Source organism: Ostrea edulis, chromosome 3, assembly GCF_947568905.1.
Source record: "Ostrea edulis chromosome 3, xbOstEdul1.1, whole genome shotgun sequence".
Classification (NCBI taxonomy): domain Eukaryota; kingdom Metazoa; phylum Mollusca; class Bivalvia; order Ostreida; family Ostreidae; genus Ostrea; species Ostrea edulis.
Window position 1 is genome coordinate 74,673,654 of NC_079166.1, and position 17,883 is coordinate 74,691,536.

At 34.3% G+C, this 17,883-nt stretch overlaps 1 protein-coding gene across 4 annotated transcripts in view; it reads right to left on the minus strand.

Moving 5' to 3' along the window:
* Positions 1-4,897, minus strand: part of LOC125674690 (uncharacterized) — a 90,544-nt gene extending 85,647 nt beyond the window's left edge. Inside the window, exons 1-8 of one of the 4 annotated variants that reach the window (XR_008801245.1) lie at positions 4,768-4,897; positions 4,568-4,660; positions 4,180-4,393; positions 3,963-4,070; positions 3,566-3,785; positions 3,328-3,434; positions 3,187-3,219; positions 2,117-3,076 (exon numbers count right to left, since the gene is read on the minus strand). Coding sequence is in view for 2 of the 4 variants with exons in the window: in XM_056158935.1 (XP_056014910.1) it covers positions 2,970-3,076; positions 3,187-3,219; positions 3,328-3,434; positions 3,566-3,785; positions 3,963-4,094; positions 4,180-4,393; positions 4,568-4,633 (879 nt within the window). In the remaining 2 variants the exon portion in view is untranslated. Of the gene's footprint in view, positions 1-1,751; positions 3,077-3,186; positions 3,220-3,327; positions 3,435-3,565; positions 3,786-3,962; positions 4,095-4,179; positions 4,394-4,567; positions 4,661-4,767 lie in introns of those variants that run through there. The other 3 variants (XR_008801246.1, XM_056158936.1, XM_056158935.1) reach the window with 3 other exon arrangements.
* Positions 4,898-17,883: the final 12,986 nt, after the last annotated feature.

Here is a 17,883-nt window from a genome sequence, read left to right on the forward strand (position 1 = left end):
GGATATGTATTATGTATAGGGTAACATCAGATATAATTATAGGACAAGCAGTGTGTTTTTTAGTTTTGCAATATCAAACAGCTATGAATATGTGCGACATTCACAATTTGTTCTGCTTGTTTCCATTTCAATCCTCGTAAATTTCTTATATCAATATTCAATATTTGATTGAATTTTTCTCATCCTTTACTCGCAAAACTGATTTTTGAACTCCGTTTTTTCTTTGTGGTACCCTGGATGACACATATTGATTATAATTAAATCTGTGTTTTAATATATATGATCAAACTTGATATCAGGGACATGTATTGTGAATTGGGTCGGCGCTATATGAGTCATAATTGTCTTGGATTTGTCGGGTAATTCGTTTGCGCTCAATTGGCTTAAATGAAAACAGGACATAAAATGCAACGACAAAACAACGTTACAATATACATAGTATCAAATTGCAAACTGAACATTCGCTGTACTGCTTTCGTTTTGTACCTCTCTGAGTGCATTGAGAAAGAAGCAACACATAAAGAAAAGTTATTTTTAAAGCATAGCGAAATGGTTTGTCAAAGTGAATGATTCATTCTTTAGATTTCTTTTTATTTGAAATCATTCATTTGCATATAGGTTTCATATTAACAAATCTCCAAGATTCAATCACGCAAATGCTTGTATGATCAGAATGATTTGATGCGTATTGTGCATTGAATATAAGTTCATTCATAATGTACAATGTAGATAGGTGAAGACAGATAGAGATTCTACAACGGTTACTGATGTTTTAGAATAGCTTTTGGTTACATATATTATTTTGTTTGACATCATTTAAATTCAGACTCAGCATCCTGTATCACCGTGTTTTGCATCTTATATTTAAAGCAGCTAAACAAACTTGCACACCCCTCCAATTTCTTCAGAACCAGTAGATTATATAGCTTAATTAACTTTACATTTTTAAACTTTTGTTTTTAGTTATATTTCATAATGTTTTAAATATGCATATAATACTTCAGCAATGGTCTTTAATCTTTTAAGAATATAGCTTATATTAAAAATCCAGGGTCAATTCTACAGAATTGGGTTCTTAATAATTTGGTATCAAGGCGGGTAAAAATGCAGTGGGGGATTTTCTGGCTACTAGTTGAATATATATTACACCAAAATATAATTATAAACGTATATACATATCAACTTATTTATGATGGCAGAAAACCTTGTGAGGTGTGTGTAGAGGGTGTTGGCTCAGCTATAGAAAGGAATTATCTTCTATCCAGAATTAACATTTGGGCTTTGGCAATGTATTTCAGAGGAACAATAAGAAACAGAGCGAAACATCATAATTGTGTTATTATTTTGAATATACAAGACTTTGTATGGCAATGCTTTACATCATTGAAACACATTTCATTTAGAGATTGTGCATTCATTGGTCGTATACTCGCCACGATAGCTCAACGGCAAAGCGTGGACTTTGTAACCTGGAACTCATGTATTCGACTTTAATCTGTATGGAACATATAATTATATACATGTATATAAAAGGAATTCAGATGCCTTCAAATTCAAAATGATCACTGACCAAGAACGCAAGCATCTGAAGCAATTCTGAACAAGATTGCCTTCATAGGAACCATGTACGCAAGGTCCATCATTTTTGAATATGCAATTACCAAGAATAGAACATACCAGAGAAAAAAGCCCCATATGTCTGTCTAGTAACTGAAAGACTTCATAGCACAATATCAAAGACTGATACATAATATAGTTTCAATTTGCAGTTCATTTATTTTAACAAAATATGGCACTGGTGCATGTTTCCACGTTAAAGAACAAATAAGCAGGTGTAACAAAATGGATAGTTGCAAACAGGTAAATGGTAAAAACGCAATGACATGAAATATTGCTGCCAACACTCAAAATGTTTGATCTATCAATAGTATACTATCCCTTAGTCAAACATTCATCGAACATCAGTCAAAACATCTCTATTTAACATCACTCAGTCAATCTCTAACATCACTCAGTCAATCTCTAACATCACTCAGTCAATATCTAACATTACTCAGTCAATCTCTAACATCACTCAGACAACCTCTAACATCACTCAGTCAATCTCTAACATCACCCAGTCAACCTCTAACATCACTCAGTCAATCTCTAACATCACTCAGTCAATCTCTAAAATCACTCAGTATATCTCTAACATTACTCAGTCAATCTCTAACATCACTCAGACAATCTCTAACATCACTCAGTCAATCTCTAACATTACTCAGTCAATCTCTAACATTACTCAGTCAATCTCTAACATCACTCAGTCAATCTCTCAAATCACTCAATCAATCTCTAAAATAACTCCATCAATCTCTAATATCACTCAGTCAATTTCTAGCATTACTCAGTCAATCTCTAACATCACTCAGTCAATCTCTAACATTACTCAGTCAATCTCTAACATTACTCAGTCAATCTCTAACATCACACAGTCAATCTCTAACATTACTCAGTCAATCTCTAAAATTACTCAGTCAATCTCTAACATTACTCAGTCAACCTCTAACATCACTCAGTCAATCTCGAACATCACCCTGTCAATCTCTAACATCACTCAGTCAATATCGAACATCACTAAGTCAAGTTCTTCTAAACTCACTCAGTTAATCTCTAACATCTCTCAATCAATCTTTTCTAACATAACTCAATCAATTTGTAGCATCATTCACTAAAGATATCTAACATCAGTTATTCAATCTCTATTTCACATCAGTTAGTCAATCCAAAACTTTATAATATGGAACATAGTCTTAAAATGTATCTTTCATTGTCAATTTCAACCCGCCATTAGTCAGTCAATCATCATCTGCCAGTTGTCAATCAGGTTTAACTGTCATTATAATTAATTAATATTAAGCTGCCATTAATCATTTCATTTTGATATTTCATTATTCACTCAACATACACATCCTTTACGATATCACTCAGACTACATCTACTGTCAATGGATGTTCTTCTGTGAACCTCTCGTCTTTAAGTTTCACTTCATCATCTTCAACATCGATGTTTGTCTGCCGTGATGTTTGAGATTCTGAAGGTACACAGCACAAGTCACAGTTCTGTATTACGTCATGAAATATGGGATTGAACAGAAACATGTCTCGATAAAGGGAAACGGGTAAAAAGATTAGGGTGACTTACCGTACTTTGTTTTGAACAGGGATGAAAAAATACCTGAAATTGTTAAAAGTACTGGCTAGTTATATTTATTATGCCTTGAACATCACAAGCATTCTCTACAGATAAGAAATGCAGATGAAAGTGCGTATAATATGTTGATACCTTTCAAGGAACAACTGTCTCTATCTTTGCAAAATCTGTATGCAACTAATATCAGGCAAAGGATGATAACTGTTATAGCCACGGATATACCCAAACCAAGTAGAACCCTGTAAACATGAAGTTCACATTACATGATAATATCTAACACAATGAATAAGATATGTCAAAAAGATGATAAATACAGCATGGCCATGCTGGATGTGTTTTCTTTCACTTCGTTAAACAGAAACATAATTACGTATTTTCGGGGGATGACTCCAGATTTTGATTTTCTGCGTTTGTGTGATTAATGTTAGGGGCGAGCTGTGACTCTGACGCAAGCCCTGTCTGGATATGAACAAGGACTGGTGACGATGTTAAGATTATACCCTCGTTTGTCGTATATACTTTAGAAGACGTGCTGATATTAGGTCTCACTGCATTTCGACGTTGATAGGCTTGACTATAACATTCTGAATCTGAAAGTATAAAATTTTTATAATAACCTACACATAACAACACTTGTGTCTTCAAATACATTTCGCGTTTTTCAAATACTTGAAATGTTTTCTTTGTAAAATACATTTGAATTATGTTTTAAGATGTACTGTAGCAAATATTTTAAGGTCAAAATGTAAACGTTATTTTGTACGTACATTTGTAACTTTCATTTGATTTATAAACAGGTGGACATGTTGCGCACTTTGTATTACTATTGCGCTGGATTCTACGTCCACCAAAACTGTATTCTGCACAGACGTTTCCTATAAGGAGATATTGCTCTTTACCTTCAGGTATAAATGCAGTGTGATTTCAAAGATGGCAAGATGAAAATAATGACCATTTCAAAAATCATTTGAAAGTGTTTCTTACCTACAATATTTATGACTGTAGAACACACTTCTATTGTCTCATTCTGCCAGGCATTAATCACACAGTGGTACTCAAATGACCCGCAGCTGTTTTTCATGTTATGACAACCTTTCTTTGATGCTGCAGTCGCCCACTCTGCAGCTGTTTTGGGGCAAACTTGGACAGCCTTCGCAGTTGATTCGGATTCTGTGCATTCCTTTCCTATGACCAATATCTGGAAATATTTTCACACATTCAATTTATATTATTATTGGATGTTTCATCGTCATCATCAGCATCATTATTATCTTTTCGTTACGTTGAATTAGAGTTTAATTAACTTTACACACACAAAATGACAATCAAACAATTTGTTAAGATCAAAACTGTATAGCGTATTCAAGCCTACCTTAACATCTGAAAGGCATGCACTGGCAGCAATTATCACTTTGAAATATTGCAAAGCCATATCCATTAATGTTCCAAACCCTTTAAACGCATGCTGTAAAGTAGAAATTCATTATTTCAATGGTTACCATTCCTGATTCCACGTCCTCTGATGTATAAAGGTTATGTTGAGACGCCTATGTATTGTGAGTGTATACTTACAGTAAGAGTGATATTGGGATGTTTCCTACTACAGATTTACAAGCGTACGTTGCTCTCAGGTTGCTTTTGATATGAAGTATGAATAAATAGATAATACCCGCGTTTATAAATATGAATGCATGCATAAGTAGAGATCAGGGGATCTTTATTATGAGTCATGGGAATACCCGGCCGACTCCAGATTTATGTTTAAAATGTGCCGTCAATAAACGAAAAGATAAACAATAGTTCTGCTTCTATAACACACCAGAATAAAGTATAACATTTAAAATGTATGTAAGAAGTTTTCACAATATCATCTTTCAGTGTTCGACATTCTGTCCCAGATGAGTATTCTATTATCGTTTCAAAGTACAGACTTATCATTGTAATGGTATGTATCGGTGCACAATCATATCGTCAGTAAAATAGGCAGGTCTAGTACGGCAGCGAGTTAGTTTTGTAAAGAGCAAGACGATGACTCGGCGTGGCAAAGACGGTTTCAGTACCAGAGTGAACTCTTCAGATAATTTCGACATCTGTTGGAATATGGACTCATGAGGAAAGCAAAAATACAGATAATTAATGTTTCTACAATTGTATGATGCATATACTGTATCATTTGATAAAGGATGGACTAAATGCCATTGACTCCTCACTTAATATTGTTAACATGCTTATTTAGATACAATCATAAAGTATTGAATGTCTTCCGAACAAAGAAACGGATATTCGAGAATTAAGATTTGCCATTTATTCTTTGTGTGTTGGTAGTTAAACAGGAAATTTAAAACCTTTGAAATATGTACCTCTTTAAAAGTATACCAACTATGCTCGTGGTATTAGCACAAACCCTGAAGCGTACAGTCCCGGAAACGTTCTTCTTTCCCACTTGAACGGTGAGCAAACGGTGAACGCACGGTGAGCGAACGGTGAACGGACGGTGAGTGAACGGTGAACGCAATTGGGTGAACGGTGAGCGAACGCAGAGCGCAAAGTGAACGGTGAACGAACGCTGAGCGCACGCTTAACGCAAAATGATCTATTTACTCGGAATGTTTCGGATTTTTCCCAGGGATTTTACTTATTTCATAATCAAGTAATAACATATTTTACAGTTCTGGATATATTCAATGTAATATGTTTTTGTACAAGTACCGAGTATACATGTATGTCTTTCATGAAATTATCGCAAATTGTACATTAATACACGCAACAGTCGTACACAAACAAAAGCAAATTTCGTATGTACATTGTGTATACCATTATATGCACAGATACATTTAATGCATGGGTATAATATATAAACAATGCATGTGAAAAGGAAAACACTATAGTCTACATGTGTAATGACATCAATAATTAACAGGTGTTCATGTATGGCTTCAAACTTTACGAGCTTGATCGTTTGGGATACCTGTAATTAGCAAACACCCCCGAAAGGAGTCAAGATAGACGCAGTAAACAAACAATACGGACGGTATACCCTGTGTCAACACCTCAACACTCCTAACAGTATTAAATAGTCCTACTTACATTTTGTGTCATTCATTTGTCACAGCTACATCGACCCGAGGAAATAATCAGTACACAACTTTCTATTTTTATTATTGATGTGACCATATATTGCAGTTAGATCGTGCAATATTGTATATATTTGATGTAGATAAAACTGTTTATTATACTGAACTACCCGTAGAATGTTTAAAGGCTAATGCAGAAACGTACCAGATAAACAATTACATCTTTGCATTAAGGACAAATATTACAAAAGTTTCAAATTTGGCAAGAGTTGTAATGACAATGTCTTTCCTAAATATAGGCATAAAAATAACTATATCAGTTTGACATTCTGACACGTACATACGGTACAATGCACATTATGTAGCATCGTTTGTTTGTTTTTATTTTTAAAAGTAGGGGGTTGACTTGTTTAAAACTCTTGTCAAGCTATGCAAAATAATTAAAATAATTTGTGCCCGAACTTGTAAATGCTAAATCGTGAACACATGGGAAGAGGTTTTTATTACCTGAAACTGCCTTATTTTTTGTACTTGGGTTAAATTCATAACGACAAGCTCTTATATTCGTCTCTCGTTTATTATTGTTTTGAACAAAAGCTCAAATGAACCTTTCGGCATTCACAGTGGATAATCCTGACATTTTGTACTTCAAAATTAAATTTCTGATATAATAAGAAAGTATCCTTCCACTCTTACGCACACATTGAATTTTCATTTTCGCCTTGCTATCAAGATTGGTCCTTTCACTTTGGTGTTCCGAATGACAATGAAAAAAAACCTGAACGATGAACGAACGGTGAGCGCACGCTGAACGCATTGTGAACGATGAACGAACGGTGAGTGCACGCTGAACGCAAAACTGTGAAAGGAGAGCGCACGGTGAACGCACGCTGAACGAACGGTGAACACACACTGAACGCACGCTGAACGCACGGTGAGCGAACGGTTAACGAACGGTGAGCAAACAAAAAAAATTGGTAAAGTAGAACGTTTCAGGGACTGTACTACTATACCACTTGCACGGAACGGTACGAAATGATCCTTCCACGGAACGCTGAACGATCTGCACGGAACGGTGAACGGTTTGCACGAAACGCTGAACGGTGTGTACGGAACGATGAACCGTTTGCACGAAACGCTTTGCACGAAACGCTGACCACTTTGTAGGCGTGACTTGCAGGCTTTGTGAACAGTCTTCACGATACGGTAGGCGTAACCTGCACACTTTGATTTAGTCGATATTATTTGGTTCAAATAGTTTCAATATTATTGCAGTTTTCTAGATATATAAAAAAAAGTTGAGAAAGAAATGATAATGATTCATTTTAAAATGATTGCCCATGCACGACGCGGTAATTTCATTTTTGCTTATTAGATGAATGAATTTCGGAAATAAATGAAAAATATCCAAAATTCACATCGTCACGGAATATTGATTAACCAAATTTTATTGATTCATTGCTCTTTTAAATTCATTGAAACTGAATATGAAATTGTCGCGTCTGTTTCGCTATTTTTGTACATTCATTCTTAGTGTCGTTAAAATACATTTGCAATTTGTATATTCTAGGCCTCTTCTCAAAGACAGATGTTGAGTAAACCTATATATTCTATATACATGTGTACGTGTATGAAAACAGATAAAATGATTTAAAGAAATCTCTCGTCGGGAAAGATTGAAATACTTTTGGACGGGAAGAGGGTTGTGAACGGTCTGCATGAAACGCTAAGCATGACCTGCACGCTTTGATTTTTTTTGGCATTAATTGTTTCATCCTGGGGTTAGTTTAAACAAGTATAATGACTTACGAACACATTGGAATAAAAGGAAATGAATATTTTTAAACTTCGGAAATAAAGGAAAAAGATGCATAAATTGTATCGTCATGGAATATTTATTATTCAACTTTATTTATTTATTGTTCTATTAAATTCATTGAAAAGTCGCGTCTGATTCGTTATTTTTGTACATTCAATCTGAGTGCCGTTAAAACACATGTGCTATTTGTATATTTCAGGTCTCTTCTCAAAGACATATCTTGAATAAACCTATACATTTTTACATAAGTGTATGACAACAAATAAAATGATTTAAAAAATTCTCGTAAGACTGGAACATATTCTCGGGCGGGAGGGAGGTGCATCTAGACATAGAATTAGCCAGTCGATAAGAACTTGTCACCTTGGATAAGAAGGGAATTTACAAAACAAAAAGAAACAATGAAAATATCATTGAAATAGATTAAGAAGTAAATCATATAAATGAATAAATAAAACAAATAATGACTAACTACAGTAATGATCAACAGATATGCGAGCGGTTCTAACGTTCAATTTTAATTATATTGTAGCATTTGCCTCAATTTTAAACCTATAGAAAACTGCATTCATTTTTCAAAGACAAAGGATATAAACACCCCTTTTGTCATATTTCAATTGCCCCAGCCGATCGTCACACCTTCTGTACGAATACCTGGACATATATTGTGGTAATAAAAAGGTTCTATGAATTTGCGTAGAATATACAATTTATATACAGGTCGGTCTTTGCATTATGTAGACAGTTCCAATAAACGATTTTGATGAAAATATTTTTTTTATTAAAAAAGAGAAACTTGATCATACAAATGTAACAAGACAAATAAATTATTCCTATGTATAAATTAAAAAAAAAATTAAATAAAAAGATAACAAGGGCAAACATATAAAATGTACATGTCTCTGCACTTTCTAGAAACTACCAAATATAAAAAAAGTATCGGATTTTGCTCTGCCTGTTGGTTTTATAATAAACTGTTTTCTTTCGATTTTTGCAGATTTTTACTGTTGAAAGCCCGTCTTAGATACATTTTAAATAATTGGTCGAATTTCCAACAACCTGTCCTACATCCCGTGCCGAAATGACTTGCACGGTCTGTATGTTTCTGATAGCGTAATTTGAACAATGTGCACGTTTCTAAGGGCGTGTCTTGATCATGCACGGAACGATTCTTGCACGAAACGATTTGAACGGAACGCTGAATGGTCTGCACAAAACGCTGAACGGTCTGAACGGAACGGTGATCGGTTGCACGGAACGAAACGAAACATTTTGGAGGTGTAATAGCACGCTTCAGGGTCTGTAATTTTTCTCACGAAAGAAATCGTCTGGTAAAATGTGCAAGACATTTGGAATAGCAACACCAGTTAGAACATTTAATTTCTATCTGGTGGATGCATTATCACTGGTTCAATTCTACATTATATTTTCCACATGGGTTTTGTGCTTTAATTTAAATGAGAAGTTAAAAAACTTTAAATGATTTTATGAATTTCGTAGAAAGACGATTCCTTAATTACTATCATGAAATGTGATATAATCAAATTCACGTATCTCGTTACATATATCTTTCATTGAAAACGTTTTGCAGTATTTCCCAGTAAAGGTCTAGTATTTGAAATTCACTATCCATGTTTATATGGAACGGAGTGGATCAAACTCTTCACTCGGGAAGATGATTTAATACGTGGTCTTGCTGTTCTACAGAACAACAAAATTTATTATTTTTTCTATATGAAAGGTAAAGATATCGAAAAGTGACCAATCTCATAACTCCTACAAGCAACACAAAATAGATAGTTGGGCAAACACGGACCCCTGGACACACCAGAGATGGGATCAGATGCCTAGGAGGAGTAAGCATCCCCTGTCGACCGGTCACACCCACCGTGAGTTACATGTATCTGCAGACAAAATTGGTGTGCCAAGAATGGCTTTAGAATCTGTATGAAACACTTCATAGCATTTGACCCAATGATAGGTTGTATTTGCGAATTAGATCGTTATAACGACCATAGAATTTGCGAAATCCTTACTTGAATCGAGACTGTTGAAGCCTCGCATGGCATGGTGTAAGCAACTGGCAGTAATAGGAAAGTAGTTAGACGTTTTATTGTGCAGAATTGCAAGATAAAACGATTGATCCTGTTACACCCGTAAACATTGCCCCATTCCAAATCGCCGGCGACGATTTCAGGATGCATTTCACCCCAAATGGTCGCCCGACATCCCAAATCGTCACCAGGGGGAAAATGTACCATCATTAGGGGCGACCATCTGGGATGTACTGTAGTACACCTCAAATCGTCGCCCATCCTAAATCGTCCCCCGCCAATGTTTTATTGATGGTTTTTAAGGATACATTACACATATATACTTCATTGAACCCCCCTCTTATATGGGGGTATACAGGTTTCACTTGGTGTGTTTGACTGTCCATCCCCACTCACATCTCTGGTGAACCCATTGGGCTGAAATTTCATATGTAAATTACAAGTGACCCTCTGACATGCCTCCCTAAAAATGAGAATTCTGGAATGAGAGCTTAAAGCGCTGCGAGCTATGCACAATTTTTAGCAACTCAGCAACATTTCTGATGTTTGTGAACCGATATGTGGGTTACATGTGTTCCTGGCATGTAGTTTCCTTAACATGAAATATCTTGATCGCGATTTCAAAGCGCCGCGAGCTGTTTTGAAAATTTTGAAAAGTTATCTATTTATGAAACATGGTGAATGACAGCAAATGCATACAAAAAACCAAGATTGGTCATATCTGTACGTTGTTAATGTAAACAACTTTTAATGATATTTACATATCTATTTGCACATTTATGATTTTATCAGCGAAAGATACGTTTTAATTATACATCTTTACATAAAATAAGACAATATATACATTTGATTTGTCCCAGTCGCCGACTGCATTTCAATAACTCGAACTGGATTTGTTCATGAAATGACATTTTCTGAATACAACAATTGCTGTATTATATAATTTTTATCGCTAAAACGAGCATACCTACCTTGAATTTGTTATATCGTATGTCTCGTTGTCATCTACCTTCGCAAAGAAGCCAATATCGTCATAAAACAAAACGACTGATGATCGGATTGAAAATATGAAATTGGTCGTATCCAAGGGCCAAAATAATCATCCATTAATCCTTTTTTAAAATACTTTGTCTTTAGTTTAATGCTTTTTAGTCGATGCCTGTAGTCACATCGTATTTTCTCCTGAAAGGTGGTAACATTTGTTTAAAATTAGCTCAGTTTCTGGATTCCGCGTACGCTTGAAAGAATACACACCATCTAAGTGACATAGATCCACCGCTATGCTTTGATATATAATACGTAGGATCATCCAATTCTTGGATATCCAAGATTTGTCTTCATAATCACTCTTCATTTTTGAGACATTTTACATATGTGTGTGTGTGTTTGCATTTATGTTTATGCGTGTATGGGTGTGCATGTTAAAATTAGTATGTGTAGACATAGTTTACCATCCATGTATGTACTTGCCATTTGTAAGAACACATCCGTTTATGTAATCACATGATTCATTGCCACAGGAACGGTTTTGTAAACATCTTTCTCCATAGGTGGGGTATGGACATGGTTTACTGCAGTTGGTCCAGAAATATCCAGTTGAACATGCTTTTATTAGAGGCAAATATATTCAATTTAAAAATATCCATTTATGATTTGAAGGATATCTTATTGGCATGAATAGTGAAGATAACGAACAATGATCGTTCTCATAACTCCTATAATCAATACAAAATAGAGAGCAAACACGGACCCCTGGACACACCGGAGGTAAGATCAGGTTCCTAAGAGGAGTAGGCATCCCTTGTTCACCCGTCACACCCGCTGTGAGCACCATATCTTCATCAGGTAAACGGAAATATCCGTAGTTAAAATCCATATGCGAAGAACGGCCTAATAATCGGTATGAAAAAGGCAGACCCAATGATAGGTTGTATTGTCAAACTACATCGTTATAACGACCATAGAATTTACAAAATCCTGACTTTAAACGTGACTGTATCACCAAGTTGTTTGTCAGTAGCCTGCCTCAATTAAAAAAAACTGACCATACACAGAAAACAACCTATTGCGTATCGAACCAATTCAGAGATATAAACTTCATATACAGGTGATAATGAAATATTGCTACATAAATATGGGAAGTTGACGACGGAGAAGCTGAAATCACCCCGCTTGTCATAAGGTTGCGTTGTTAGTTTGGCGTTGATATATACGTTCAATAAAATATCTAAGTATGAAGCAGAAGTGGAGGACTCTGTGCTGTCTTTTAGTTCGAGTTCACTGGAGTATATCAAATCGACATATGAATGAAAAGTATTATTGTTAATAGATAGAACGTCGTTGATACATCTAAATTTCGAATTGATGGCCTCGGCAAGACATTTTGTCTTCTCAAGTAGAAATTTTTGAATAATTCTGCTACAATATTGTAAACAAAGTTTTACTCGCGTGCGTGATTCGCGAGAACCTGATGATCTTGAAGGTTTTTCATCGTGAACCAGTTGTCCCATAGGCTTGAAAATGTTTCGATCGCGAAAATCATTCGCAGCTTGCCAGTTAACAGGTAAATCGGGAAATAAAGTTGGCGCGAATAAAAGTTGGGTTACAGTATACTCTTGATTCGATTGGCTATGAAATGCATCTGGTTTTTCCGTCATATACTTTTATTTTTTTTATTCTTTATAACATATATGAGATTGATTAAAATTCTTCATAATTCTTTTAACCTTTGTTTTGATCTTGTTTTGGGGTAGCTGAATTCATATAAAAGCATAAAAGTACTTCATAATGAAAACTACTCTTCGAAATACCATTGTGCATATATGCTTTGTGGTATTAGAACTACAATACTAAATGTTTAAGTGAATTTACCAATACGACATGAATACACACTAGGATCTCATTGATTTTTGATCATATTATATTAATTTACCACATGGCATATCTTTCTAACTGATTATCACAGACATATATCTGAGGAGATATGAAAATCGTTCATGTAGTCATAGGGGGGAATCCTAGTTTTTGTTCATATATCATGCGGTCCACGATTTTTGAGACGTAAGATAAAAAGTTCTGATTGATTTTAAATACGTTTAACCTTTACCATGTTTATAAATCAGGGGGTCGCATTTTAGATAGGTCCATAACTGTTGGCATTCCTTTGTATGGTTTTGTACGTGTATTTCCTCATTTCATTTCAAATTGAAAACAAGCAGATGCTTAATTACTCATTCATGAAACCTGGTATGATCACGTAATCAGAGGAGTGATAGTCTCTGATTAATTAAAAGAGATTAATGTTATTGTATGCACTGAAATAGTTGGATGAGAACATTTTGGTTCAAACGTTTATACACACTATATATTTTCTATGTTAGGAACTAAAGGGTCTTTTCTAGAAATTATATCCGACTCCATCGTGATTTTAAAAGTAAGGAAATAAAATTTCTGAAGAGTTGTAAGAGGACAATGGATAATGAAATGTAGTTTAGAGAGAAAATAGTCATAATCGAGCTTTCTTTGTTTTGTTACTACAATTTGATAAAGATTTCTTTATTTACATTTTTTTAGGCCTCTATTCAAAACATGCATTCATATTTAATACCAAATATAAAGATAAGCATTGCATTATATCTTGGACAATTGGTGTTTCATATAAAGTGATTTTTCTTTGCGCTTTCAATGTTAGTTTTATATCTGGGTTCGGAATCTTTTGTTGTTTTATTCTAGCACGCATGTTTACGCTAACATACATGTAATAAACATTTCTAACATCACTTTGTTCAGGAAGACTGCATTTCAAAGTATATCTGATGGAGAGTTAAATCAAGAAAACTGTTAGTGATCTGAGGACTATAATCCCTCTTTATCAAATTAACAACCTTCATTGTGAACCTTTCAACTCATGCCCTGATTCAATCTGATTTGATAGGAAGATAAGTTTATGTGCTTTTGTAATCTTGTGGAATAAACATGGCTAACCCACACAAGCTTCTGTAACTGGATCCCACCGGGTATTAGGACAGCATCCATAATATAACCTGCATTTAATTTAAACGTTATGCATACTGCTTTTCCATACCATATTATATGTAGCGTTCAAGGTGTTCGTTTTACGAGGTTTTCTAAGAAACAACATTTGACAGCATAGTACCTAATAATAACTGCAGGGCAATTAAAACGAGCTTTTCTTATGTTACATTTAAACAAGATGTGAAATAAAACGTAAACCTGAATGACTTTTTGTCCGCGGTTTAATATTGTTTTTACAACGCCATTAGATCTCATTTTGATTTATCCACACACTCTGCTGCACTTGACATACTATCCAGAATCTGTTTCCTGTGAGATAATGCGATTTTGTAAACTACAGAGCAGTATTTGAATTTAAAAAAAAACTCCTTGTAATTGTCCTATAATTAAAACCTGTAGGAATCTGTATTTAACGTCATCGACTAAAATTTCAGCTGAAATGAATCATTAAAAAGAAAAACGAATATGATATTAACATTCTTACCCTTGGCAAAGTCCTTTACCAGTGGCTGTAAAATGTGTAGTAATTGCCAACAGAAACAAGTGCCGCTACCGAAACATTTCATATGTATGCTGATAGATTCAGAAACCTTGGGATGTTATCAACTACGAATGATTACCAATTTTTTCATTCCGCATACAATGTACCCCTTCCGCATAACATATCAAATACATGCTATATTTTAAGCATATTTTTATTAAAAGAAATAACAATTTGTATTTTATTCATTGTTATCTTATGTAAGACATATAAAGAGTAAAATTACTATAATACTTGTACAATTTGCATATGCAATGCATCTGAGTTCATCTAAATAGTGATTACATTGACAACATTGGAATGTTAGACAAAAAGAAACCTAAGATAGCTATGTTTTAGCCAAAAAAATATCAGCGATATTTTCTGGCCCATATTATGTATTAATATGCACCATGTGGAACTCTATGTATAAACACAGCTATTATTTAAAGTTGCAAATTTCATTCAAGTCCGAATGTCAACCATATATATAACTATGAATTTCACAAAGTCAGGTTTTGATATTACTGAAGTAAACAATGTTAAAGATAGAAATGTTCACAGAGAAATAGTCAAAACTATTTTGGTAGAATACTCTTATGCAAACTCACACGCCGTTTAACTTTGACATATCCGCCTACATGGGTATAAATTGACCAATGAAATGAACTACGGAAAGTTCAAAATTCAGGGGAAAGCTCTGTGATATTAATTTACAACAGTAAAGGAGTAAGAGATAAGTATAACCAAATCAACGAAAATACAATCCTAAGATGTTATCTTAAATTTGATAAAATTGTAAAAACCAATTACCACTATAGATAGTGAAACCGGAAAGAGATGTAAAAGTTGCAAATTGCAAACACGTGTGAAAATGCGCTCCCTGAAGAACAAACATGAAGTAAAACAATTAATTATTTCTTAATCAATTTGATTTGTAAATGCTTAATAATACTTAATCGCTAAAATAAAACAAATCATATTAAAAATTACAATTAATTATTTACATGTATAAACCATGTATCAAACAAATGCACAAGGCAATTGAATGTTTATACATGTACAATGTATAAAAATAAATTGATAAATTGTTGTTTTTTTTTAAATCACAGTGTCCGGTATAAGATATTAAAAGAAATAAAATAAACAGTTCATAAAGTCACAAATTTAACGAAAGCGCTTTCATTCCTCAGGCGTTACATTTTAAAATTAAAATGAAATGAAAGCGCTTGGGTTACAATTTCAACTTTGTACTGTTTATTTTATTTCTTTATATATATATATATATATATATATATATATATATATATATATATATATAAAGTAAAAAAAAAATCTAATGCTCAAACTTTTATCTATAGCGCTTTCGCCCTGCGGGCTCGTCAGTAGATTTGTAAACAATGTAAACAAGTTCCATTATGACGTCATCCTCGTGATGTTATGTGGGCAACGTTAAACATAATGCAGTCATGATTGTGACGTCAGAACATTATACAATGTTAATGTTAGGCACTTTTGAAAAATACAGACATATTTTAAACAGTTCCGTCTATAACTTTTAAGCGCCTCTAAATTCCTGTACATTAAAGGAGACATTCTATGTAAAATATACATGTTAAATAACATGAAGTAAAAATATTAACAGTTTAGTTTCGGCTTAAACAGTTTTATGAAATAGTTTTCCTTGGCTTTGCGTAATTGTTCATTTTCCTCTTTTACTTTGTAAAATGGGAAAATATAAAAACTACCTTCCCCACACGAATCAAAGTGGCCGCTACACGGTGTGTTTCTTATTGTAGGATCTCTGATCTGTTGTTTATGTACACGAACACTGTCAGCCAATTTGGTTCCTATTTGTCCTATATACTTTTCTCCACATGTAGGGCACGTCATACAATAAAGTAGATTTTTAGATTTACACGTCATAGTTGAATTTACTTTGAAGTTCATTCCGTTTTTGAAAGTTATGGAGTGGCCGGTTTGTATAAATTGGCAAGTACCTCCACAAGTGAACCTCCACAATTCCGTGTTCCTGTTTTTCTTGATTCCATTCATTGATGTTTTCTATAAATGGTGACCTGCTATTTGTGACTTACAAGTTTCTCTGGAATGTATCATCATAAGACACATCGTCGAATAACGCTGTTTTATTAACAAATACTCTGATATATTTATTTATTTTGCATTGATGCAAAATTAAATATATGTTCTCCATTCCTATAATAATGCTAAAAAAATGTGGAAAGCATTCTACAATTTCCTTGCGAATGCTGGCTAGATAAGTTCTCAATTCCCTTGCTTGTCGTAAAAAGCGACTAAATGGGGCGGTCCTTCGAATGAGATTCCAAAAACTGAAGCCCCGTGTCACAGCAGTCGTGACACGATAAAGATCCCTCCCTGCTCAAAGGCCATAATCGACGATCATGAGACTATATTTTGCAGCCCGTCGTCGGCAATGATGACGTCTCCATATGAGCAAAAACTTCTCGAATGGGACGTTCAACAATGTAAAACAAAAGTATATCAGAATACAAAATACTATTTTAGGAAAACAATTGAAGCCATCTCGCATTTTAGTTACTTTTCTTGGTACTTAAACAAAATTCAACATGCTTATGTACAATGAAACAATGTTCCTTGACATTTTTAAGTAGCACATTTCCATATATGATTTTCCAACATGATTTGATGCATACAAGAATTAAAATTGGATGCCTTCTCATTGATTCGAGGTAATGTAGTAGCAAGGCAACAAGAGTACCTCAAACGGTACAACACACGCCCGTCGGGCAGTGAAATTCAATATGGAAGTATAATATGTACTCTGAATTGATACTACACCAATTCTGAATAGAACAAACCGTAATGTAGATCATGTTGCGCCAATCCATCTGACATGTGAAGTAATGATATAATTCTCTGAGAGGGAGGCTGTGACAAAATGTCGATGCAATATATGTATCTATGACGAAAATAAAATCAGAAACCATGTGATCTTCTTTTAAACCTAAAGTAGTATGTATATCTCTGAGAGAGAGGTTGTGACAAAACTTTAGAGCAATACCTGTGACCTTCTCTAAAAAATAATTTGGAAAACTTTTTGACCTACATCCGTCCCTATAGTAGGCCATCAAGCACCAATCCAACCTAAAAGTTAACTACACTTGTATTCCTCCAAAAGAATCC